Raw genomic sequence first — 25923 nt, forward strand, 5'->3', positions numbered from 1 at the left:
TATTCCTCCTCCTCTTGCCATGTAGTTCCCTAAACATGTAGAACTGTGGGCTAAATAAACCACTCCTTTAAAACTTAACCAGGCTGTGGTACTGCATTAGTAGCAACCGAGAATGAGCTAATACACAGTCTATGGCAAATGAAGCTATGCTGTCCCAGGGACCCAGCTACAGGGCAGTAAGATCCTGCCTCTCTGATCGGTAGGTGTGGGCAACTTCTCCCAGGAAAACTGAGCTGCAGTCCACACCCTGCTAGAAAATGTGATGGCCCTTATGTAAGGGAACCATCTCACATCCTCAACTGACAGATCTCAACAGCCTTGTTCCTTTATGGATGCCAATGTCACAGCACAGAATTAACAGGGAATTAGTAAGTTTTGTTTAAATTATTTCTTTGGATAAATTCTCAAAGGAACAATTATTAATTCAGAGAAATGCAACTGTCTTTAACATAAGCAACTGAAAGCACAGGTAGCTTAAAAAACAAAAAGTCTAATGATTATAGAAAATTCTCTGGTCCTTGAGGGAAAAAAAATTTTTTTTTTTTTTTGGTACCTGGAATTGATCTCACAACCTCATATTTGCCAGGCAGGGGCTGTGCTGCTGAGCTCCTGGTCCCCGTGAGAAAATTTTTAAAAGGTGTTTTGAGATGTCTTTTATGGCCAAGGTTTTCATGTTTTTTAAAACTGGAATTTTACTCTACACCAATTTGATGTCTTGTTCACACTAGTAATAGTCTCTAATAAGTATTTTTTCACATTAGATGATTTTATCTACAAAAAGGGTGCAAAATATTTCACCAAGAGAATTTATCATAACAATCACTTTCTTGCAGCTAGACATGGAGATTTTCCCCAATTTTTTGCTGAGAACTAACGTACTTTAGGGAGTATTTGTATATCAAGCTTCTCCTACATTTGAATTATTTTTTTGGATAAATTCTCAAAAGAACAATTATTAGTAAAAATAAACATTTTTTGTGATACTGGGGATCTTGTGTACGTAAGCAAATATTGTACTGCAGAGCTACATCCCCAGCGAAAGAAAGATTAACATTTTTAGGACACAAAAAAACTGTATTTCCAGAGCGAGTCTTCGTGTTTTGTTTTTTGCTTTGTTTTCCATCAATGTGTAGGCAGAATTAAGGTAGGCATTTTGAATATTCCTTGCTCATTCCACATACTGCATAAAAAACTAAACAACACTCCTAAATATAAATGCCTACCAAGTCCTATTTTCACTAAAAGATATCAACACAAATACAGTACCCACTGTACACACAGTACAGGGATATTGGTAATACACGGATACTGGTTTTCTTTAGCCAGATGGAAAATCGGAGTTCCTGTACCAGACATATGGCTGCTGACCTGCCCAGCTACACTCAGCCATCTAGTGATCCTCTCTCGCAGGGCCACAAATGACAAAAACATGGACTACGGTCAAACTCAGCAAATGAAATTTCTGACTCACATCTTTCATTACAAGCAACACCTGACATTCCTATTGCCTTATATCCACTTAAACAGAATTATTTGTTAAAACAATGGAAAAATAAGGCAAGATTCACAAATTGAGCACAGGGCACTTTTATCTACAAGAGACTGGGGTTTGTTTCTTTTGTTTTGTTTTTGCCATGAGAGCCATAATGCCCATGTGCTATTTTAAGTAATTAAAAAGATACTTTGATCAAAGGCAAGCCCTTGGCTTACCTGTGTGGGCAGAAGACTCCAATTCTGCTTGCTCCGGATCTGGCTGTCCACCAGGTCACCATCGCATATGCTGTCTGCTGCTCGGCTTAGGAGCATCAAGTGCTTTTTCATGTCACCCCTGCAAGAAGGAACCCGACGGCATTACACCACTGCCTGCAGCCGGGGCTGCTCCCACCCACATGTCTGGCCTCCGAAGTGCTGGAAGGGTAGTAATCTTCACAGGTCAGAGTGCTCACCCCGCAGCTACAGGCTTTACATGGAGATAGTTCTCCTGGACGAAGAGGGGCGCAATCGAATAGTCGTGAAAAAAGAGATCCGATTTGTCCATCAGTGACATATGAGCAGTCTCCTCTCCAGCTGCAAACACTTTGCGGGCAACATCAAATGGGCCCTGAAAAGAGGAGGGGACACACCTATTACGAATGACCAAAATCCAAAACACTGAGCACAGCACATGTCAGGTACGGGGATATGCTCACTGATGACTGACGGTCCCTTTGGAAAACAATTCAGCAGATTCTTAGAAAACTTGGTTTTTACTCAAGTGAACTGAAAAATGACCACACAAAAACTTACATACAAGCTGGGTGTGGTGGTGCACACCTATAATCTCAGCACTTGGGAGACAGAGGCGAAAGATCTGAGAGTTTGAAGCTAGCCTGTGCAACATAAGACCTTGTCTCAAAAAAGAGTCCACATATAAATACATACAAATGGTTTATAGCAAATTTATTCATAACTGCCAAAACTTGGAAGGGACCAAGATGTCTCTCAGTAAGTGATAAAATGTGATATACCCAGACAATGGAGTATTATTCAACAATTAATTTTTAAAAAGTTATCAAGCCATGAAAAGACATGAGAGAATCCTAAGCAAGTATTACTGTGTAAAAGAAGCCAACTTCTAAAGACCACACCATACAATTCTGGAAAGGGCCAAACTATGGAGCCAGGAAAAAGACTAATGATTGCCAAAAGTTGGCAGAAATGAAGAAACAGAGCAGAGGATTTTTGAGCAGAGAAACTACCCTGCTACTACAATGACGGAAAAATATCATCATACATATGTCCAAAACCACACAATGTGCAACATCAAGAATGAACCCGAAAGCAGACTGTGTACTCAGAGTGACATGGTGTGTCCGATGCAAGGTTCTGGAGTAGGGGGTACTGATGGTGGGGAGGGCAATGGTTGTATATGGGGTGGGGGAGATTAGGGGAATTTCTGTACTGTCCACTCAATTTTGCTGTAAACCTAAAAATGCTCAAAAAAATAGCATACCAATTTCTTAACAGCACTACTAATTATTGTTTTAAGTATATTAATAAATTCCGATTAGTAAATGGACAATAAAGACAACTGATGCAGAACTCTACTTTCAGAGGGTAAATCTAAGCCATTTGAAACAGATCATTCCAGTCAGTGCAAAACCATTCGGAATGTGAAAGCCAAATAAGGAACTCTAGAAAAGCCATGTTGTAACCTTTGAAACATGACTGCAATTTAAAACTTATCTCTTTCCCAAAGTTTACAATGGGCATCTGACAATCCTTGAGCAGAAATTCATCTCAGTTAGAGACTGTTAGCAATCACATAAAGGCCAGATAAATATCCACAAGCTCTAAAGATAGAGCAAAAAGGCTTAATTTCTATTAAGCCACTGCCCACAGAACAAGGGCTTTGGCCTGGGAAAGTAACTCAGACAGGGAAATGCACTTTACCAGTTTGATATCCTTCTTGGCCCGATGAGAATCCGCCTTGGCCTGGTCATACGTTAGTGCCTTACTTCGTGCACACCACATACTCAGGTTGTGTAAAACCTAAAACAGTCACAAATAAGACCGTGTCAAAAAGAGGAAATAGAGCTGCTCTCCTCCCGCAAAGCATAAGGCATTTTTCTAAAGAATCAACAACTGTCACATAGTAATTTACCTGTCTGATATCTTGATTGGCTCCCAAAATTATTTCATTCATAGCTGGAGGAGGAATCTTTAGACCCTCTTTAAATGCAATAGACATCATGGCACCCTGAAATTGACAAGGGGTGAGGGAGAATCTCAGTGACTTTTAAAAAACTCATATAATCTGATATTTTATAAATATTTAAGAAATATTTTAAAAACTGATCTTTAAATAACTAGGATTATGTGACTGTTTTTCATCTTTTTTTTTCAATTATCATACCTTAATCTGTTCAACTCGAGGTCTTTGAAAACGAAGATCAAAACAATGATGAACCAAAGAGCGAATCTTGGGATGATTTCTATCATTGCACATACAAATAATGGGAATTTTAGTATGTTTTATCAGGCCAATTAATTCCTAAAAGGCAAGTGTATGACACAAAAATTAATTTAAAAAATAACAAACACTACACAACATATTGTTCTATTTCTAAAACCTTCTCAACTAATATGCCTTAATTACGATAAATACCAGTTCATGAAAATTAAATATTTTAAAACTCTCAGGGTCAACAGTAAAACTGGAAACACACAGTGCACCATTCATACCTGAATCCCACCCCGGTCCTCAGTGCCTGCCATGCCGTCCACTTCATCCATGATGAGCGCATGCTTTGCACTAACGGAAGGCACGGCTCCACCCAACTCAGTAGGAGAAGCTACAGGACAGGACAAAAACAAAATGACACTGTTCAAAAACCATGACACATTTTCAACTTCAAAAGCTGTAAGAGTAAGCAGTAAAAAAATTCCCCATCCTTCTATGTGCTGGGTTTCCCTCCCCCAGAAAGTTCCTTGCATATCCTTTGAGAGATATTCTATACATATTAAAAACATGAGTGCATACAAATATACAACTTGATTTTATCACTTAATATATTCTGGTGATTTGTTCCTTATCCATAATACAATATTTCTTTTATAACAAAAATATTTCTTTTTATATTTCTTTTATAACAAAATTTAGTATTCCACTTTATATATGTATCATAATTTAATCACTGTATATGGGTGAAATACTAAGAAGCTTCCAAGTTTCTGATATCTTCTCATGTGTGTCATTCTGCACACATGCACATATGTAATTAAGAAACACTGCCAGACTTTCCATAATTATACCAATTTACACTCCCACTAGCCAATTATAACAGCTAACATTTCCTGAGCAACAACGATTTTCTACCTTTGAAAGCATCAAGAATTCAGGTGGCCAAGCAATATACTATAGGCTCTAAACAGACACAATTTAGTCCTTAATTTGAGCATCTTAATTTTCCCCATGAACTTTTGCTTTCGGGACACCAGCTGTAACCTGAAACAGTAAACACTTGCACTGTGTATCTCTCCGTCTCTGCTACTACTCCTGCCTAGGATGACATCCGTTTCCAAGTGGGTCCTCCCTCTCTCTGCACTGCCTTTCAGACAAGTATCACCCTTTGCCCAACCCAGTGCCCCAAACACATGTGCTGGCATCATACCTCACTCATCACACCGCACTCTGCCTTCCTTCCTCCTTCACATCTGTGAATCCTCTAAGGTCTTATGCAAAAGGCAAAAATATGTATATGCAACCTTTTAATCACATTCTCAGAAACCCGTAAGCCTAACAATGGTCTGAGTAGCTCAGAGGCGTTTCTTATTTTCCTGACAGCTCTTTTAGCAGGGTGCTTTACCACATAAGCAGTATTCAGTACTGGTTACAGAACACAGACAGGAACACATTACAACTACAACAAAAACAGTTTCAAAACACCACATACTTGAATAAAAGCCTTTGATGCTGGTATTATTCAGTGATTCAGCAACAACTGCCTTCAAACTGTTCTTACTCCGTGTGTCACTTGCATTTAGTTCCACATAGCTATACCCCAGTTCCTAATAAAAATATTGGAAATCATAATCACAATGCAGATGAACTCTTCTCCCTCTAAAAGAAAGACTTGTTAAGCAGGAATCTAGAAATCACATAAAGAATCTTCGGTAAAATGTAAAGTGTAATACTAATAGCCAATGAATTTAACTAGAGTATGTCTCACAAGCACATACATGTAAACACATAAAAGTTTGATTTTGAAATCTCAACTGGCAAATCACTAATCTGGAAGACTATATTTACCAAACAATTTTACCAAGTTTGCTTTTAAGTGCCAAAATAAGTTAAATATGATTCCAATATTCAGTATCAGGTATAGAGTTAAAGTAATATAACAGCCAAGCTAGGTATGGTGGCACAGATCTGTAATCTCAGCACTCAAGAGGCTGAGGTAGGAGGATCGTTGCAAGTTCGAGACCAGCCTGAGCTACAAAGTGAGCTCAAGGCCAGCCTGAACTGCATAGCAAGATCCTGTGTTTATTTAAAAAAAAAAAAAAAAGCCTAAGCTGGGCATAGAGGTACATGCCTATAATCCTAGCACTCAGGAGGCTGAAACAGGAGGATCACTGTGAGCCTGAGGCCAGCCTGGGATATAGAGTGAGACCCTGTCTCAAAAAACCAAAAACGGGACCGGGGATTTAGCTCAGTGGCATAAGTGCCTGTCTGGCAAGCATGAGGTCGCAAGTTCAATCCCCTATACAAAAAAAAAAATAAAGTAGAAATGTGATTCTTGCTTCTTCAAGATAAATTATGACATTAAGTTATTCTTTATTCGATTATCTCAATATGCAGTTTTCCCCTGTTAACTAGAAAAAACAGATTGTGGTTCACTGTCTAATCAATTTTTATTGTTGTTGTTTTGGTACTGTCAACCAAACTCAGAACCTTGCACTTGCCAGGGAGGATGAGCTAAATCCCTGGCCCCCAGCAATAAATTTAATCCCATATTGTGGTAAGAAGCCATGAGCTCTGATTTTGCTGTGGTATCCAGGTCATCTCACTGTCTACATACCCAGCAAGAACACAGACAAGAAAAAAGGCATCACACACATGTGAAGCGAGAAACCCCAAGTCAGACAGCCTGGGCTCAAAGTGTCCCATCTGCCACAGAAAGATGACAACAGTACACATATTTAGTACACAGAAGAATGATGAAGGCATATGAGAAATTTGCATTTTTCAAGATCAGTAACATTTATAATACTGGTTGAGTATTCTTTATCTGAAATGCTTGGAAGCTGAAGTATTTCAGGGTTTCAGATTTTTCAGGTTTTAGAGTATGTACACAGACTTTACTGTTTGAGTATCCCTAACCCCAAAATCCAAAATGCACAATCTGAAATCTGAAACTTTTAGAGTATAACATGACACTCAAAAAGATTTGGGTTTCAAGGCCAGGAATGGCAGCACATGCCTGCAATCCTAACACTTGAGATGCTGAGGCAGGAGAATTGCCATGAACTTGAGGCCAGCCTAGACTACGTAGTGAGTTCAAGGACAGCTGGAACTACATTACAAGACCCTGTCTCAAAAAAGAAAAAGGAGAAAAGAGTTTTGGGTTTTACAGCATTCTAGATTTCAGATTTTTGTATTAGGGATGTTTGACCTTTACCTATAAGATATTACACCAAGTGCTTTAACACACTGGCTCACAGGCACTTGTTAGCTATTACATTAGTCTTTCCTTCTTCATGCTTTCCCTTTCACAGGCTTCAGTTGCCCTTAATCATCCACAGCCTGAAAATGTCACATGGAAATTCCTAAGTAAACAATCTGTAACTGTGATCCTGCATGCTATCCTGAGTAGCATGATGAAATCTCACACTGTCCTGCGCCATCCTCCCCAGGATATAAACCAACCCTGCACATGCAGCAGGAATACACTTCCTGCTTGTATGGGTTAGATGAAGAATGGTCCACAAAGACAAATGTGTCCAGAGCTAAGGCATGTGGAAGGTGAATGGATCATAAGGATGCTATACTCATTAAGTGACCTGATCCACTGGTAAGTTCATTATTGGAGGTGGGGGCCTGGACATAAGAGGTGTGTCAGAGGAGGTGCACCTTTGCAGGGTGTCTCTCTCTCCCTAGCTCCTCCCTTTTCTGTTTCTTCTGCTCTGAGGTAAGCAATTTTCCTCCAGCAAGCCCCTTCCACCATGTTTACCATGGACTGAATTCTCCTAACTAAGAGGCAAATAAAACTCCTCCTATGAATTTAAGTGATGGATACTATGTACACCCAACAGAGAGCTGACCAATTCACTGCCCATTTATTAGTAGCTATCTGGGTTATCACAGCAAGTGTTACATTATCACAATGTTCCTGTTATTTTACTTAATGACAGCTCCAAAAAGCAATAGTAGTGGTACAAAAATGACACCAGGGTATAAAACACAAAACATAGAAGGACAGATTAACTTTGGTAAAATATGGCAATGCAGCAGGGCACATAGAAAAAGGTGGTGGAGGGTGAGTATTCAACATTTAATACAATCAGTAACTTCAAGAATTCACTGGGGATCTTGGAATGCAGCCCCCACAGGTAAGGGAAGACTAGTGCATTATAACCAATATAATAGGCATTTTTTTCTATTTTTGAAAGAATGAAAATTACAAAATCACCAGAACAAAAGCAATTCCTAAAAGTGTGATTTCAGAAAAATACACGTATCATTTATATATTCTCACACACAAGCAAGCATCCCTCCTACACATGACAACTGAGGGGTTATCTTTCCAAGCACACAATTGCTGAGCACTCACCTGACACACGAGAGAAGCTGTGGTGGTCTTGCCAACACCTGGAGGGCCCGAGAGCAACGCTGCTTTATAACTAGAGCCATCGTCCTTGCTAGTAAATTTGCCAAACTTTGCTGCAAGAGAAAAGGAAATTCCAGAATATTAAACCTGTATTAGCTAACAAAAATTCAGGAGCAACAGAATTGTATATTCTCTACTCTCCATTTAGTCTTAAATTTGCAGAATATTTTCTACAAGTTATAATGTTCTCCACTAAGTAAAATTCTACTTCCCATCTCATCTCTGCCCAAAATTTAAAAAACTAAAGTTAATATTTAGTTTAATATTTAGTTAATATTTAGGTTAAAAATAAAACACTGAAATTAATTCCCTTTCAAACTCTGATGTTAAACAAGAGATTTATGAGTTTCCTTTTCTGCAATAGCACACTGCCAGGGCTCGAGCCTGCCTCCCCCTCTTCCTCGCCGCGAGTGCGTTAGTTCAAACCTAACCTCACTTCCTCTGCCTCTTCCTTTGTGAAACAGGGCTCAGTGACAGTACATAGCTGGCAAGGGTGCTGAAACATGACAAGGCTGAGCACAGAGCCTGGCACATACGTGGCAATAAATGGTAATGAGCAGAATCGGCTTCCTGTGAGACGCTCTGACAAGGCTGTGAGCACTGCCCTGTGGGCAGATGGAAGGGACCTGATGTGTGCCCATGGCCCGGGGAAGTGGAGCCACTCCGCCCGCCTTAAAGTCTTTTCCAGGCACACGACACACTTATTCTTATTAAGGTGGACTTTATGTGGTTTCTGAAAGGAAGGACTTGACTTAAACTTAATCTTGTATCATTACACTTAAAATATTTAACAGCTATGAAGAAAGCCGTCTGGCTTTGTTGGCAATATCTGGCAGCCATGTAGTTTTAACAACGCAGTCATCACTTGGAGGATTCACCATAGTGCTCACAACGTCTCCTTTTTCTCACGTATTATTCCATGGGGGAGTGGCTGAAGCTACTAACATTTATGAGCTATAACTGCAGTTCCAAAAATACTTTGGACATTAAAGTCTGGCTTTTCATGCTCTATGACAAATACATGATGAACTCATATATACACAAACTACCAAAGCACAGGCCTACTATCAAGACTGCCAAGAGCAAATCACACACGCTCCTGGGACTTCGGGTGCCTGCTCTGTACGCATGCCTCAGCTACTGACTCCCCCTTTCCCAGTGCCCTGGGACTCTCACAAGTCATCAGACCTCTGGACGTGCCTTTCTACCCAACCTTCACCCTTCTCTTCACTCAGCTGTCTCCTACTTGGGTTCCAAATCTCACCATTTCTACCTTACTCTGTAGAGATGAGAACATGCATCTTCATCTGTGAACAGAGCCCTTCTCCCACAGGACCCTATACTTATCCCTGACATGGTACTTGGTATGATTCATGTATGTATGTATGTACTGGAGATGAAACTCAAGACCAGCATATTGAGCTACATCCCCAGGTCTTGTAAAATTATTTTTTAAATTTTGACACAGGGTCTCACTAAGTTGTCCAATCCTGACTCAAATTTGTGATCTTCCTTCCTCAGCCTCCCTGAGAACTGGAAGCTCCTGAGGGGAACTGCTTTGCTCACCACGGCACCACCAAGGTGTAGCAAAGCACCTGGGCTCAGAGCAAGCTCTTAATCAATGCTGGTTGACAGACCAAAGAGGCAACCATTTCCCTTTCTCATGTGTGCATATGAGCAATTACATGTTGACAGACACACAGAAATGAGTAAAGTTGTAAAATCACCGTGTTTTTTCTCATCAGGAGAACTTTTATGCCAGTTTCGGAGCCAGCGGAGCAATTTATTGGCACAGCTCTGGTCACCTTGCTGTCCAATTATGGTCTTGAGTGAGGTTGGCTTATATTTATCCACCCAGAGCAAACTGTCCACTTGGCTTTCACTGCTGTCACCAGCCAACTCCCTAGGCCTGCTGTCACCGTTTGTCTCCTTGGCCACCTGCTCCTTGAAGTCCAGGCCTCTCCGAAACACATTTGTTACTTCTGTTTCCTTTTTTATTGTCTTTGTAGAGCTGTCCCTTTTAGGAGTCTGCTTGCTCTTTTTAGATTCTGATTCCTTCTTGTTTGGACTAATTTTTCTTTTTCCTTGGTTATTTTTTTGGGGTGTTCTCTCCAATTTGGACCTTCCTTTCTCCATCTTAATAATAGGAAAAGTAAGAGAAAAAGAAACTGATGAGACTGAGAGAACTTCTACCCTGCTAAATGACCTCCAGAGGGTAACCTGAGAGCTGCATGATCTTAACCTGGGCCACTGTTGGTGACAACCTAATAGATCAATACAATGTGGTGCATATTGACACAATAGCCCATTAGAAGAAATAAAGTCTTAATGCATAGTACAACATAGGGTGGCATCACCCTGAGTGAAAGAAGCTGGACACAAAAGACCACTCATACTGGGTGAAATTTATGGCATACAAATAATACCTCAATTTCTAAAAATGTTAACTACCTTTGCCAGCATATGCTAAAAATCAATGGATGAATGTTTAAGGAGGAACAGGACAGTAGCATCATCTTAAGTATTTTCACCTTAACCAAGTAATCCAGTAAGACACTGATATCAACATTAAGTGCCTGTAACACACACAGGACACAGTATCACCCCTGAGGTATTCTTGCCAACAACACACAGCCTCAATATAATCATGAGACAATGTCAAATAAACCCAAATTGAGAGTACAGAACAACTCATACTCATTAAAAGTGTCAAGATCAGAAGAAACCAAGGAAAGACTCAAGAACTATGGCAAACTACAAAGGGGCTGTCACAGACGGGACAACTCAGTGCAGTGTTGGATTCTGGGACAGAAAAAGGAAAACAGGAAAATGTAGAGTACAGCTAACATGTGTAATTTATAACATGATATCACTGTTGATTCCCTTTTTTAAACCACATTAGTATGGAAAAGACAAGTATATAGTTAGAATCAACAGAGCTAGCACTGAGAGATAAAATGAAAGAGTTTTAGGGACCAGATACTTAGCTCACTGGCATAAGCGCCTGCCTGGCAAGCACAAGGTTGTGAGTTCAATCCCTGGTACCAAAAAAAAGAGAGAAAGCATTCTGAAAGGATCTGTCTTGGGATGCAGAAGTTCCTAGACAGGAATTTCTCCCGCTCACAGCTCAGCTATGTGAGCTATTTTATTTTTCCCTACTTGCCAAAGCTAACACAGACTGGAGTTCTATCACAACTGAGAAAGTCCTCATAAAATATATCATTCTAATATCTACAACATATCCTTTAAAGAACTCTTAAACCAAACCTTTATGTTAAAATCAAAGAAAGAATACAGGATATAAAGAAAGTTTAGTAAGTAGGTTTGTGCAATACGCTGTCTCCTTCCCCATCTCCACCCCCTGCTACTGCTTTGTGAAAAGCAAGGAAACAACAAACACAACACCGAAAGCAAAGGCTTCCAGTCAAAAGGAAATAAGGTAAGCTAACTTGGGTGCAAAGGCAGTTAATCTTCTGGCCAGTGGAGCTACAGCCACCAGCTACGGCTCCAGGAGTGGCAAAGCTGCTGTGCACAACTGACACAAACCAAGTTCACTTTATACAAACCTCAGCTTCAGCTGCTATTTCATACTTGGACTTCTTGCCTGGCATAGTTCGAATCAGATCCAACAGGCCATCTTCATCAATAATTTTTGTCCCCAAAGCTGCTGCCTATTGATTAAAAATACAAATTATCAAAACTCTTTCCTAACCATTCCTTTCTGCAAAGAAAATAAAAAAGTAGCACTAAGGCCTACTAGTAAGTGAAGAGCAACATTTATAAATGGTCAGTGGAATTTTTCCTTTGGATAAGTATCATTAAAAGGAAGAAAATGACAGCTATGCTCCCAAAGATTAGTAGGTTGGCAGCTGTAGTGTCACATTACTGCTGTTGTGGATTGCTTAGAAAGGGACAAAGCCAAGGACTGAAGTCCTCACTTCACACCCTCTCCTATGTTAACTCAATACAGGAGACAATTTTTGCCCCCTGTTCTCTCCAGATGACAGGCTCTGACTGGTCTAAGGCAATCAGAGAAGTGCTGCTCCTCCTCGGCCTCCTCATAGCCCGAAATACCCACATGACAGCTCTGGTCAATGGATTTCAGTGGAATCCTCTAAAGAGGGCTTCTGGAAGAACACATGTAAGCTGTCATAGCTATTATGACATCTCTGTCTCTTTCATTTTTACCGGTACCAGGGATCGAACTCACAACCGCCTGCTTGCAAGGCAGGTGCTTATGCCGCTGAGCTAAATCCCCAGCCCCTCATAGCTATTATGACATCTCGAGCGCAGGCAGCTACCCTGTAACCATAGGCAACATGATGGCACTCCTGCATTCCTGAAGTGGAAAAGGTGGGTACACAGTTGGAATGAATGAGGTCAACTCCAGGAGAAACAGAAATAGAAAATGAACGGGTTCTGAAACAGTGCAGCCTCTGGATCCAAGAGCTCCCAGGCAAGACCCATCCTCCTCATAGCTTAGTTTTATGAGCCAAGGTTTTGGTAAAACCAATAAGGACTGGCTTTCTATGACAGCTGAAAAAGTAAGGATTAAAGCTAGCACAATGAGCATGGCAGAAGTGGAAGATAGGACTCATCTAGCTCCACTGGTGAGCTGCTGAACCATCCCAGCTGCTAATCTGCCTTTGGCATTCTTGTTAGGTGAGGAAAATAACCAGCAGTTTGTTTAAATCATAGTTGGCCGAGTAATCTGCCACTTGAACCAAAACATGCTGCACAACACATTTATGATTCTTCCCTTAGAGCTTCCCATGACAGAACAACACATCAAGGCATATATAGGAACACATAATCCTAAAAGAAAAAAAATGCATTCGTTTCTAACTTATTAAAAAAATCTTAAAAAAAGATTTAAACTAAGACAAAGTCAAGTTAACAGATACTGTGCCTTCAATTGGAAAATCAAAATCCTGGGAGTGAAGTCAACAATGCTTATGTGGACAAGAAATAATGTATGAACAAAGTTACTTTTCTACCTTTTACATCTTAATTCTATGGAAAGAACATTACTACAAACAGTCACATCACATCACAAGGCATGCAGGCTATCACTGTGTGGAGAACACAGCCGGACGTACCTTGTCACTCTTGGACTGTCCGCTGTCACGACCCATGACAAGATAGTTTGTTTTCTTGCTAACATTTCCTGTTACCTTCCCACCGTAACGTTCAATTAGAGACTTGGCTTCATCTCGCTCAATGGACTCCAGCACTCCTGTGATCACAAATGTCAGGCCTTCCAAGCAATTTTCAGCTCCCTAAAAACCAAAATGTTCAAGCAGAGAAGAAATTACATGGTAGCTTTCCAAAAGAAATTGGCATCAAAAGTGCAGTAAGTTGATTTTTCTCATATGACATCATAAATAACCTCAGCATGAAAAATTGGCTGGAAATTTACAGCAAATAAGCAGAACTTGAAACTAAATGGTGAGAAATTCTTATGCAGCTAACACTGAATAAACATAAAACAATAACAGAAAAACATTCAATCTGTCAGCAAAGCTTATCAAAATGACCCATTCATATTATTTTCCATTATGTTCTTATTATATTTTTTATTTTTAAACAATTAACTTAGTTAACTTGTTTAAAACACCAAATGCCATCTGCCAACAGAAACACTTTCTATTATTAAGTGTTGATTCTACAAAGTATTGATTCTAAAAAGCTTATGAAGTTTGTGCTCCTGCCCTTCTCTCTGCTTATTATGCTACAAGAGTATATCTAGCAAACAGAGGAATTTAAAAGCAAGTTCATATCATCTCTTGATTGGAAAGATAACTCTGATAATCTAAGAGCTACTAGCCAGAAGAGTTGGACGGAAACTACATGTAACTTAACTGCAACTGGCATGTGTTTATAGTGTTTTATTTTTGCAGATCAATAAAATTATATTCCCAAGTAAAATGAAAATTATGTATGACAATGTCAAGTTATTACTGTTTAGAGAACTAAGATCAACAAAACTTAAAACAAGCTTGAGAAGAAGCTAAACAAAATTCAAATACAAGTGCAACACTTTCCATCCAAGGGAAGAATCTTTCTTATGAAAAAAAAAAAAAAAAAAAACTTAAGTGCCTGCCTTGCAAGCGCACGGTCGTGAGTTCGAGCTCCGGTACTGATTAAAAAAAAAAAAAAAGCCATGAATCAGCTCGGAAAGAAACAGTTTACAACACCAAGCCCCTTCAAACTCTACAGTCCTAGTGTTACAGTGATCTACTGTGCCACTCTAGGTGCTGAAATCCTCAATGGATTCAAACTTTAACCTGGAAAACTCTACATGCAAGTTCCACACCCCAAACCCCAACCATTCGCTGTGGCTGAGTGATCACTCGCCACAGCCCAGCATCTTATTTCTCCAGCTGCAGCCCTCAGCCACCTTCCCCAGCCTTTCCATGCTAGGAACCCCCAGCTCTTACTTCAGGAGCAACAAACCGCCCAACTGCTCGGCCTCTTCTCCAACACGTCCTTGCTATCCTGAAACCTGCCTTCCCTAAGGACAGCACTTTGCCTGAACTCTTGGTGTTACATCATGTCCCCAAGCCACCGCCCTGGAAGGCTCACCCCTTCCCTTGCCCCCATGGATACCTTGCCATCCTCTCTTTATTAGAGAAATAGAATGCTGCACCTCCATATAGTTTCAGCACCAAGCAAAGTGAAAACTCAACTTCACATACAGTGTATATCTTCCCTGCACTGTCCCCCACTCCAAAACCTCATGGTATATTTGATTATCCTCCTCTCTCTAGTTATCCTCAGTCTCCGTTCCTAGTAGATCTGGCCCACCAGCAAAAAACATGAATTCAGAACCTCCTACCTTGAAGATGCTCACATCTCTCCCAAGTCCACCTCCCATTCACTCTCTCCCATCAGGCTCGCTCGCGCTTACTGTGGCACTGACACTTCTCTCACTAAGCTCACAAGGGCCATTATTCACGTATGAGGTGCAACGGACAATTCTCACATCCCTCTTCCCTGGAATCTCCACAACTTGACAGGTTCGCCACACAATCACTTAAAAGCACTCTTGCCTTTGCTTTTTGCCCTCCTCCTTAAACAGCTCTCTCGTGTCTGCAGCTGCTTCCTTTCAGTCTCTCTCTCCTCTACTTCATGCAGAAGTGGAGAACACTGCACTCATTCAGTTGTGAAGCAGGCTGTCAGGAGGCTTACCACCACCCCCAACACTGTCCACACACCGGAAATGCCCGTGTGGGCACTGACTTCACTTCCACTCTAAGCTGCAGCCCACACATGCACCGCCTACTCAGCACCTCCACCTGGCCACCTCGTACAAAGCACACACGGCCCACGAGCACTCACCTTCACCTTTCCAAAGGGGCCAGCCTCCCACAGCTTCGGCATTTGCACGAGCGCTCACCTCCGAGCCACGAGATCAGTCCCGTTACATCTCTCACTGTCCATGTTCACTTAGGCCAAGCACTGCAGCTTCTGCGTCCTCCACTACAAATGCTTCATTCCTCGGCACTTTCCTTGCCCCCTCAGATAGTCTCAAGCACTTCTCAGCCTCCCTCCTAACCGCTCTTCAGTAGCTATTCCCACCACCTCTGCAGTCTACACTCGGCAGCCACTATAACATTTCAGATCTGCAAAGCTGCTCTGCCAGTCCTCCACTTGAAATTCCTTTTAAGACAAACTCTGAAACACTGGCCAGGTGTAATGGCACATGCCTGTCATCCCAGCACTCGAGGAGGCTGAGGCAAGAGGATCACCAGTTTAAGCCCAACTTGGGCAACGTAATGACTTAGCAAGGCCCTGTCCCAAAAGAAAAAAATTTTTAAGGATGTAGCTACTATGAAACCCGGGTTTAATCACCAGTACCACCTATAAATAAATACACAGACACACACACCAAGTCCAAAACACTAGGCGCTATAAGACAGGGCCCTAGTAACTTGTTTGTCCACTCACTCCTTGGTCACTCCGCTCTCTACCTCACTTTCCTTTTAGCTCCTCACACACACCAGGCAAGATCCCTCCTCCCTCAAGCACATCAGAGATTCTAACACCTAGATCACCGTGCCTCGTGATCTCTGACCAAGTGTGTCCTTCACTGCCCAAGTGCCACCTCAACGTCATTCATTCTACGTGTCCCGCCCAAGGCAAGTGCTTCTATTTCACACTCTACACACACACATACACACACCGGGTGTGGCATATAATCGCAATTAAACAGTGCATGTTTAACACCTCTTTAAGCCATAGGTGCCAGGAAGGCAAAGGGCACTAGTACTACCATAACCCCAGCCTTCTAGCACTGGTCATTATTTAAAGAAAACATTTCCTAAGAATTAAGTAGCGGTTCACAACACCAACATCCCAGACTTCCCTGCTGTTGATTTTGAGCTACCGTTCTGTGCCTAAGCATGGTGAACACACGCAGGCTCACAGCGGGGACCATCAGGCGGCACACTGCCTCCCCATCTTACCTTTGGTATTTCCTTGGAGCCCAGAGCTTTGGGACCTTCTCGATTTAAATAGCTTCGATAAGCTTGATAATTAGTGCGTTTCTTTTCAGAATCTTCTGGACTCACAGACTTTGGAGAGAAGGAAAGGAAGTTGCACAACATCATGCAAAATTCATAGAAAATTTACAATACATACCTAAACATTAAAAAATCATGACTATGTCTTGTCTTGAAATTAACTGCTTTAGGTATAGACAGATGACTGACTGACAAACATCCCTGCCTCAGGCTTCTCAAAACTCTGCACTCTAAAGGCACAAACCTCAGCACAGAGAAGGGACATGGGCCAAATATCAGCTCCGAGTTCACAAATGGAAACCGTGTTTTATGTTAGAAATTTATGTGAATTTTAAATTCTACTCCATGATAAACCTATATTTATATTAACAGAAAAATAAACTCTTCCTCAATTTAACAACCCAAGAAGCTATCCTGTATTTATCCTATGACCTTGTTCACCCTAAAACACTATCCTATCTCTAGGGACAGCAGCACTCCAACTGACAAGGCTTCAGACAGCCAGCTCCAACGGGCTTCCACGTTTACCATTCTTCCATCTGTGCAGACTCTCTCAGGGCATCTTGCCGTGAACATAGGTCAGAATATCCTGGGGAAGCTCCAAACTATTTATCCCTGGACTCATTTCCAAGTTCCAGATTTCTGATTCAGAGATCTGGGACATGGCCAGGGCATGTTGTGGGGGAGGGGCCCCTTGATAATTCTGATTTAAGAGTCCCTACAAGTCAGGCATGATGTTGCACCAGTGTAATCTCAGTACGCAGGAGGCTGAGGCAAGAGGGCTGCTATAAATTCAGACCGAGCTTGGGCTACATAGTGTGCAAGGTCATCCTGAGCTAGTCAGACTGTCTCAAAAAACAGAAAACACACACACACACACACACACAAACACAGAGAGAGAGAGAGAGAGAGAGAGAGAGAGAGAGAGAGAGAGAGAGAACCACCACAAGCTGGTCTCTTTGTTTTTTTCCACTTTCTATTTTACATGATTTTTAACTCTCAAGCAATCCCAAATCCCTTTAAGAGTACACAAAATATTGGCTCTATATAAATAAATGATGTAACCAATGAAATAGTTAAGCTGGTTTGGTTATAGGTTAAATAAACCATTATGGGGGCTAGGGATACAACAGCAGCACAGTACCCGCCTGGCAAGTACAGGTCGTGAGTTTGATTCCCGGAACCAAAAAATACATAAATAAAATTAAATTAAATTAAAAATAAATAAATAAAACAATTAACCAAGTCACCATTATGGGTTGGTCCTAGACTCTAACCCTACTTTTTTAACAATGGCTTTCATACATTGGTGTGTATTCATATCATGCAGAAACTTGTTAAAATGAAGCTGCCCAGTCAGGTACATGCCTGTAATCAAGGCTACTCAGAGACCTTAGGCATCGAGACCAGCCGGGACAAGTTGGTGGGCCCTTGTGTCAAACATGGTTGAGCACGAACAAGATCCTGAGCTTAATTACCACTACCACCAAAAAATAAAAATTTTAAAAATTATAATAATACACACAGACACTGCCCTAGAAAATATTTTTAATAAGCTTCACAATTGAGTCCGATGTACACCCGCATGAAGGAGTTGTTCCTTTATGACATTCTCTCTCTCTCTTTTTTTTTTTTTTTTTTTTTTGAGACAAGATCTTACTATAGTTCAAGTTGGCCTTGAACTCACAATGATCCTCCTGTTTCAGACTCCAGAGAGCTGGGATTACAGGCGTACACCACACAACTGACTTATGACATTAATTCTATGAAAAAAATCACTGAAACATACCCATAAAATAATTTTGAGGTACACTCAGTTGAAGTTAGAATCATATGACTTAGATCAACAAAATTTATTAATTTCAATGTCTTCAAAACTAAGTAAAATCTGAGAAACTCCTCATTTTGAAAAGTGCCATGAAGAGTAAAAGTTCGATAAAAATTTTTCTCATTTCATAAATAGACATCCTCTGTAAAATGCGCATATTTATTGTGCCTGAGGAATAACATTTATCCACCTGATAAGTATTTAGTGAAGAAAAATCTGAGACCAAAAAGTTAATTATTCCTTTAAGCGTATTTATGAGTACTGGCCACTAACAAAAGCATTTCAAAATCATCACCATTTCATGATTCTGTACTGAAAATAATTGTGATTACCAGTTAAAATAGACAATGTTCTGCTTTTAATGCTAAGTGCCTAAGAGGCATGAAAGAATAGTGATTTCTCATCAGGAATCTAAAGAGATTCCAATTTGAAAGCAACCATTATTGTGCTACAAGCATGTACTACTAATAAACTTTTTAAAATAAAATTTAGAGCTCAAGGCCAGCCTGAACTATATACCAAGGTCCTGTCTCAAAAAGACAAAAAATAAAATAAAATTTAAAAGAAATTATTTTCAAGAAGGACGAACACGAAGTATTTAACAATATGAAAATAAAAGTGGCCAGAGGTCCTGGTCCTGAATTTGAGTCCCAGCACCAAAAAAAAAAAAAAAAAGGAAGAAAAATAACACCACTATAAGCTCCACAAAAATTCTGAAGGAAAATGAGAATCTTAGAAAGAATTTTATTTAGCCAGATATGCTGGCACACACCTGTAATCCCAGCATTTGGGCAGGAGACAGGAGGACTACTGTGAGTTCGAGGCCAGCCTGGGCTACAAAGAGAGTTGAAGGCCAGCTTGAACTACATAGCAAGATCCTATCTCAACACATCCCCCAAAAAAGAAACAATTTTATTCCAATAAATTCTACAAGTTGGAGAAGTAAACTGACAAAACTGTGAAGAAAAAAAAAGTGGCCCTGTTATCTGGTATACAATTAAAATAACAATTTAAAACTTCCAAATCTCCCCCCAAACCTAAGCCTATATCAGGCTTTATTTGTAGAGTCTATCACATATCTAAGAAAGAAATAATATCGAGTGTCCCACAAATTCTTCTAGGAAATAGAACAATGTTCAGTTCATTTTATGAAATCAGCATAATAGATACAGGCTCAAGAAAGCTATCTCACAAACACACCTGGAAAAATTCTTAATAAAATATTAGAAAGTCAAATGCAAGTATGGTTTAACATTCTTTTTAAATCAGTGTGATTCATGATATTAACAGAATTAAAGAGTAAAACTATAATTTCCAAAGATGCAGAAAAAAATCTGGTAATATTCAATCCTATTCCTGATTTAAAAAAAAAAGAAAAACAAACAGAAAAATCTCTTGGCAAATAAGGAATAGAAGGGACTCTGTTCAACCTGCACCGCAGCTGGTGAGGGGAGACACGATGAAGCCTGCCTTGAGAGTAAGGGCAAGGCAGGTCAGCTCCCACCTTCACTAACACTGAACGGGGCAGCCAGGACATGCAGGGAAGCAAGCATCAGGAATAAAGCCCTCGAATGGGGAAGGAAGAGGTACAACTGTCTTGATGCATAAGCAACACGATTCTGTACCTAACACAGAGATCCTACGAAAACGGCCCCAAAAAATTCTAATGAGTTCAATAAAGTCACATCACTCAAACTCAGTACAAGCTTTAGAAAATTTCTACTGTATTCTACATAATAGCAACAAACAACTGCAAAGTAAAATTTCAAGAATATCATATAGTACCATTCACGGCCTCAACACCCATCAACACACAAATCTGTAAAGAAAACGCTGTACATACACAATAGCATTTTACTAAAGAAGAATGAACGCACATCATTTGCAGGAAAATTGATAGATCCTGAGCCCAGAATGCTCAGTGAAGTCAGTCAGACACAGAAAGTGAACTATCACATGATTTCTCTGAGAAACTCCAAATATAAATACATATGAGAGGAAAATAAAGGAAAGATGGTAGGAAATGAGGAGGCAGTTTCTGAAGTGAAGAAAGGGAGCAGGAAAAGGCAGAGAAATGACCGAGATACTATACACATACGCAGCAGCCCCCCTAAAAAATGTGAGCACCTTTTATCTGAAACATACTTAAAGCTTAAAAAATAGCAATGAGGAATAAATTCAAGATAATAATGCAAATAATATTTATTGAGATACTAAAGACTTACCTTACTTACACCCCAGACTCTGCGCTACGTGGCTCTAGAGAGTAAGGCATTGTGCAAGCACTATCTCTAATGGAAACCGAGGCACTGACAGCAGCAGGCACACAAACGCCACACACCTGCTCAGCAGGAGTCCGCAACCTGACATTCCAGACTGTGCTCAGAGACCTGTGTTCTGCTATTTCTGCACTCAGCAGACCTGGGTTCAAGGCTGGCTCGCTCACTTACTACTGGGAAGCCTCGGAAAAGTTATGTAACTCTCACTCAGCCTATTTCTATATCTTTAAAACTTGAATAATAAAAATTTTGCAGGGTTCCTGTGAACATTATGAGAAGCTTTTCATCTAACATATCAGCACAATGCCTGATACTGTAATAGCTTCTTGCTTGCTTACTTTTAATTTTAAAGCGAGTAACAGCTTTAAATAAGGTATCTTCTGGGAATCAAAGCCGGGGTTTATATAAATATAAACACTTTTCAGAAAGTTCCTACCTCTTTTTTAGCTGGAGAACTTTTGGTTTTCTTAGGAGTTTTTTTCTCTCCTTTCACGTCAACAACATTTTCTTTTCTTTTTGAGGGCGAGGGCTCTGCTTCCTTATAGGAACTCTCTTCTTTCGTTTTCATGAGTGCCAGTTTAGAACTAGCCTTAGGAGAAGAGGGTCCTCCTGTCTTCTTAGCTGACAACTTGGAATGCTGTTGAGATTCTTTTGAGATTTCCCACTTAGTTTGCTTATTAGGACTGTAGCTTTTTCTCTCACTTGAAAATTTTTCTGTTTTTACCGGAAGAAAAGACAATGACTGTTGTTTTTTAAGAATGATATAGAATATCAACATTTTTCTTCACTTTTTTTAAGCAAGTGACCTTAGTAGCACAGCTTCATATGGCGATTTTAAAATTATTAATAGTTTATTTAGCTTATATAACACAGTTTTTTAAAGTTAAACACATACATTACTTCTTTAGTTTTTTGGCGTATTTGTTTCTGTGCCACTGGAGATTGAATCCAGGGCCTTATGTTTACAAGGCAAGAGCTCTACACTGAATCACATACTCAGCCCCTGTATAACCAGTTCAAAATAAGAGGTGCGCCTGTCATTTAAATATAGACTAAACATAACTTAATACTGTAAACAACATTTAAAGAGCAGAGTCTCATCTCACATGGAGATGTGCTGAAAGTTACAGAGAAAACTTACAGACTAGAGTATGTCAGATATATTCTAGCTAACTATTATGCAACCTAACAGCTCAAACTCTGCAGGGATCAAGACCAAAAGGTACCAAAAAAAAAAAAAAAAGAATTAAAAGATACTATAAATAGATTTACTTACAGGATTAAAACTATTTATACAGCCATTCCTCAATATCCATAGATTCAACATTTGTGAACAAACAACAAACTGAACTTTTTAACATTTGGGCCTGCACAGAATATGTACATTTCTTTGTCATCATTCACTAAAAAGCACAGTATAACAACTATTTCAGTGGCATGTACACTTTCTTAGGGATTGTAAGTGATCTAGAGATGATGTGAAGTATGTAGATAGCTATGGATAGCTTATATGCAAATCTGATGTCACTTTATGTAACTTGTTCTTCCCAGAGGTCCTGAAACCCATCCTCCACAGGTAACAAGGAAGAACTGGACTAGAAGATGGTTCAGAGAGGACCATGAAAGACAAGCAGCAGAGGAGTTTCAGAAGACCTAGACAACTATACCAGGGGTGATCAAAATATGTGATGAATTATTAAATTTTTAAAATGTCTTGTAGGCACAGTGCCATTAAGTCTTCCAAAGTACTCCCCCTCACTTTTGAAAACATTCAGTTCATCTTTCTTGCCACTTTCTAAAGCATTTCTAAAAGTTCTTTTTCATGACTCTTTATGAGTTATGACCAAAACAGTACTACCCAAGAGAAAGGGGTCCCACAGAAACATCACAGTGTATGTCCTCCTCCACCTTATTTACCAGATCTGACACAATTAAGACTTTGGTTCTACCATCAAAATGACCATGAAAGATAAATGTTTTGAATCATTCAGGATAGGGAGGCAGTTATAATACTGTGACTAAACACGACAGACTTCTAGAATTGCTTCAGAAAGTGGCAAGAACAATGGGATAAGTGTTCAGAGCAAGAGAGAGTATTCTGAGGGAAATTAACAGCAATGTGATTTTCACTGTAATAATTTTTTAAAAATTTAAACATTGACTGCATTTTTAATCACATCTAAGTTGGCTCTATAAGACTGTCTCTAACATGAAAAATTCAAAACATTAAATTGTCTTCGCATACTGAAGTCCGCATGTTGCAGTACACTCAGAAATGAACCTGATACCAACAGGCAGAGTACATTTGTTACAACAATCATAGAGCAGAAAGGCATTCTCCATGAGTGACTAACCAAACAGCTTTCAAAGTATAGACAGTCCCTGACTCATGGTGGCTCAATTTACGATTTCTCAAGTAAAATTAGTGAAAATACATTCAGTAGAAAACATACTTCGAATTCTGCATTCTGATCTTTCCCCCAGCTAGCAATATGCATGATGGTACTGTAGAGACAGTGGGCGGCAGCGGTGAGGTGTTTACTGTACTGTGCGCTGCACTGCTAAGCCATGACAGCCGCAGGATGAGTGTATTTCATGTATTTTCCACTTACGTTATTTTCAATTCATGGTAAGTTTACCCTATCACAAGTCTAGGAACAACCATATCTAAAGAGAACTTGATCTAATCATTTTATAAAATAATGTCCACTTAGAAATACAATTATCAAACAGAATGTTTAAACAACGTTATTAAAAATCCTAAAAGGCAAGTGCTCTATCATTCCTCTGTTGCTATTACCTTTTCGAGGATATTTATGTTTTTCTGCTTTACTTAAATTGGCTTGGACAGATGAAAATGTTTCTCCCTCTTCAGTGTCCTTTCGGGCCTAAACAAATTTAAAAGTATCAAATGTGACACATAATAGGAAAGCTATTACCATCACAAAATCTGTTGTTAAAATGCATTAAGAGTCACCTTCCAAATTAGCAAAACACTACAATAAACCAGCATTCATTCATCCAAAAAATTTCTACGGCAAATGAAGCATGTTTTATTACTTTGTTTTATAGAGCAAGAAACAGATGAAAATTTATAAAAACACATCTATAAAAAAATTATCTCATTTCATCCCAACTGTCATGCTGGAAATGGACACCTATTTCTACCTCTTATTTCAACTTCCAAACTGTTAGCATTCTGCAATTAAAAACTAAACCAAAAAGACTAAAATGAATACAAATAAGTTTTAAAGAACAATGAAAGTATACTTTCTCAAAAAAGAAAAAGACATCCAATAACCACTGGTCCCACAAAACCTCACTTTATAAAGTGATCACCAATTAGGGTATGTGGCACAGTATGTGGTAATTATAATTAGAATATCCTTAGTACAGTAGAGTTTTCAAATTACAAAGTTCTTATCACTCCCTATTGTCTTACATCTTTATGCTTAGTCGTGATCCCTAGGTGTACCTATGGTTATAACCTTCTCCTTTAAAGGAAAGTAGTAAAAATTTCTCTTAAAATAATCAAATATCGACACTGACAAATACATTAACAGAATGTGTTCCACAGGAAATACAGCTAATTGGCTACTGCATTCTTTCACAGGAATCCAAGCTGAGGGGGCACTTCTTTTACTTGGTCCAAATTTGTTCTGCAGAGCCTGTTTCTTTTCCTACTTTTAATGAAAAACCTTGCTTCCATTAAAAGTGGGGGGGCCCCACAAGGAGGAGGAAAGAAATACGTCTTATTTATTGGAGATAAGTACTTTTCAAATTTAAAAAATAATCTTCTATAAAAAGCTGGGCATGCATGCCTGTAATCCTAGCACTCAAGAGGATGAGGCAGGATGATTGCTGTGAGTTCAAGCCAGCCTGCACTACACAGTGAGTTCAAGGCCAGGTGAACTGCAGTCCAACCCTGTTTAAAAAAAAAAAATCCTTTAAATTCTCAGGCTAGAGGCTCATTCTAGAGGCTCTCATTCTAGAGGCTAAGAACAGAGGATCCTAAAGTTCAAGGCCAGCCAGGGCAACCTAGCACCCTGTTCCTAACTTTAAAAAAAAAAAGCTTAACTCCAAAAATATATTATTAGGAAGCCTTTCTTAATATAGGTCTTAAAGTTAACTAACTAGAAATACCAAAATTATACTTTCTGGAAAGACAATAAAACCTTATAGTAATTGCATTACTCATTGAGCAAATACTTAAGAATATCTTGTGATAAAAAGTACAATTCATTGTTTTCTGAAGAAAGGTTCTAGTTTGATTCTTGCAAACTTCTTTTAGAAAAAGTAAGTTTTTCATTAAGTTTCTCCAAAAAATAATTTTATAATTAAAATAATAATTTAAAATAATTTATCATGTTCTGGAAGAGTTACTCCAGAGCCTAGAATACACAGTTATGGAAATGAACATTGGTCTACACTGTATATTCAGAATGCAAATAGTCCAACATAATGCCACCTTTTTCGTCTTGGGTTCTTCATCCAGCATGGCTAATGTTCTGGCAAACTCTTCATCTTCATGCAACTGCCTTTCCTGCTGTAATAAGTATCAACACAAGTGAGGCTGCTGTTGTTGTTTATAAATTAAGATTTTGTAAAAAAACTAAAACATTTCCTTAAAAAATCACCTTGATATTTTTCTACTGAACATTATTTTTTTCTATTGACCATTACTAATAGTCAAGCATCACAGGTTTATTTCTAAAATATCAGGTTTCAGAACATGTATTTCTAGTTTTACAAGAATGAGAGAGAAATCCAACTGTTTTTACAGTGATAACTTCTTAGGAACTTTGAAGTCTACAGTTTTCTCAGAATGATCCTAAAACAAAATTTAAAGATCAGATCTTATTTATGTGTACTTTAAACTCTAGAAAAATCTCCAAAATAAAGTTCAACCTAACAGAAAAACC

The 25923-nt window shown here is 39.4% G+C and overlaps 1 protein-coding gene across 2 annotated transcripts in view; it reads right to left on the bottom strand.

The window, feature by feature from the left end:
- The window catches only part of Rfc1 (replication factor C subunit 1), a 79502-nt gene that overhangs the window by 8065 nt on the left and 45514 nt on the right, over window positions 1–25923 (bottom strand). The window contains exons 7-21 of one of the 2 annotated variants that reach the window (XM_063240480.1): window positions 25470–25544; window positions 23802–23889; window positions 21438–21715; window positions 16838–16945; window positions 13469–13648; window positions 11936–12040; window positions 10097–10505; window positions 8313–8422; window positions 5436–5550; window positions 4225–4334; window positions 3896–4033; window positions 3644–3739; window positions 3433–3531; window positions 1947–2101; window positions 1711–1828 (exon numbers count right to left, since the gene is read on the bottom strand). In XM_063240480.1, coding sequence (XP_063096550.1) covers window positions 1711–1828; window positions 1947–2101; window positions 3433–3531; window positions 3644–3739; window positions 3896–4033; window positions 4225–4334; window positions 5436–5550; window positions 8313–8422; window positions 10097–10505; window positions 11936–12040; window positions 13469–13648; window positions 16838–16945; window positions 21438–21715; window positions 23802–23889; window positions 25470–25544 — 2184 coding nt within the window. Of the gene's footprint in view, window positions 1–1710; window positions 1829–1946; window positions 2102–3432; window positions 3532–3643; window positions 3740–3895; window positions 4034–4224; window positions 4335–5435; window positions 5551–8312; window positions 8423–10096; window positions 10506–11935; window positions 12041–13468; window positions 13649–16837; window positions 16946–21437; window positions 21716–23801; window positions 23890–25469; window positions 25548–25923 lie in introns of both variants that reach the window. The other variant, XM_013154330.3, reaches the window with a different exon arrangement.

This window comes from Cavia porcellus, unplaced genomic scaffold, assembly GCF_034190915.1.
Source record: "Cavia porcellus strain 051 isolate PalLab524CR breed Dunkin Hartley unplaced genomic scaffold, mCavPor4.1 scaffold_30, whole genome shotgun sequence".
In the NCBI taxonomy this organism is placed as follows: domain Eukaryota; kingdom Metazoa; phylum Chordata; class Mammalia; order Rodentia; family Caviidae; genus Cavia; species Cavia porcellus.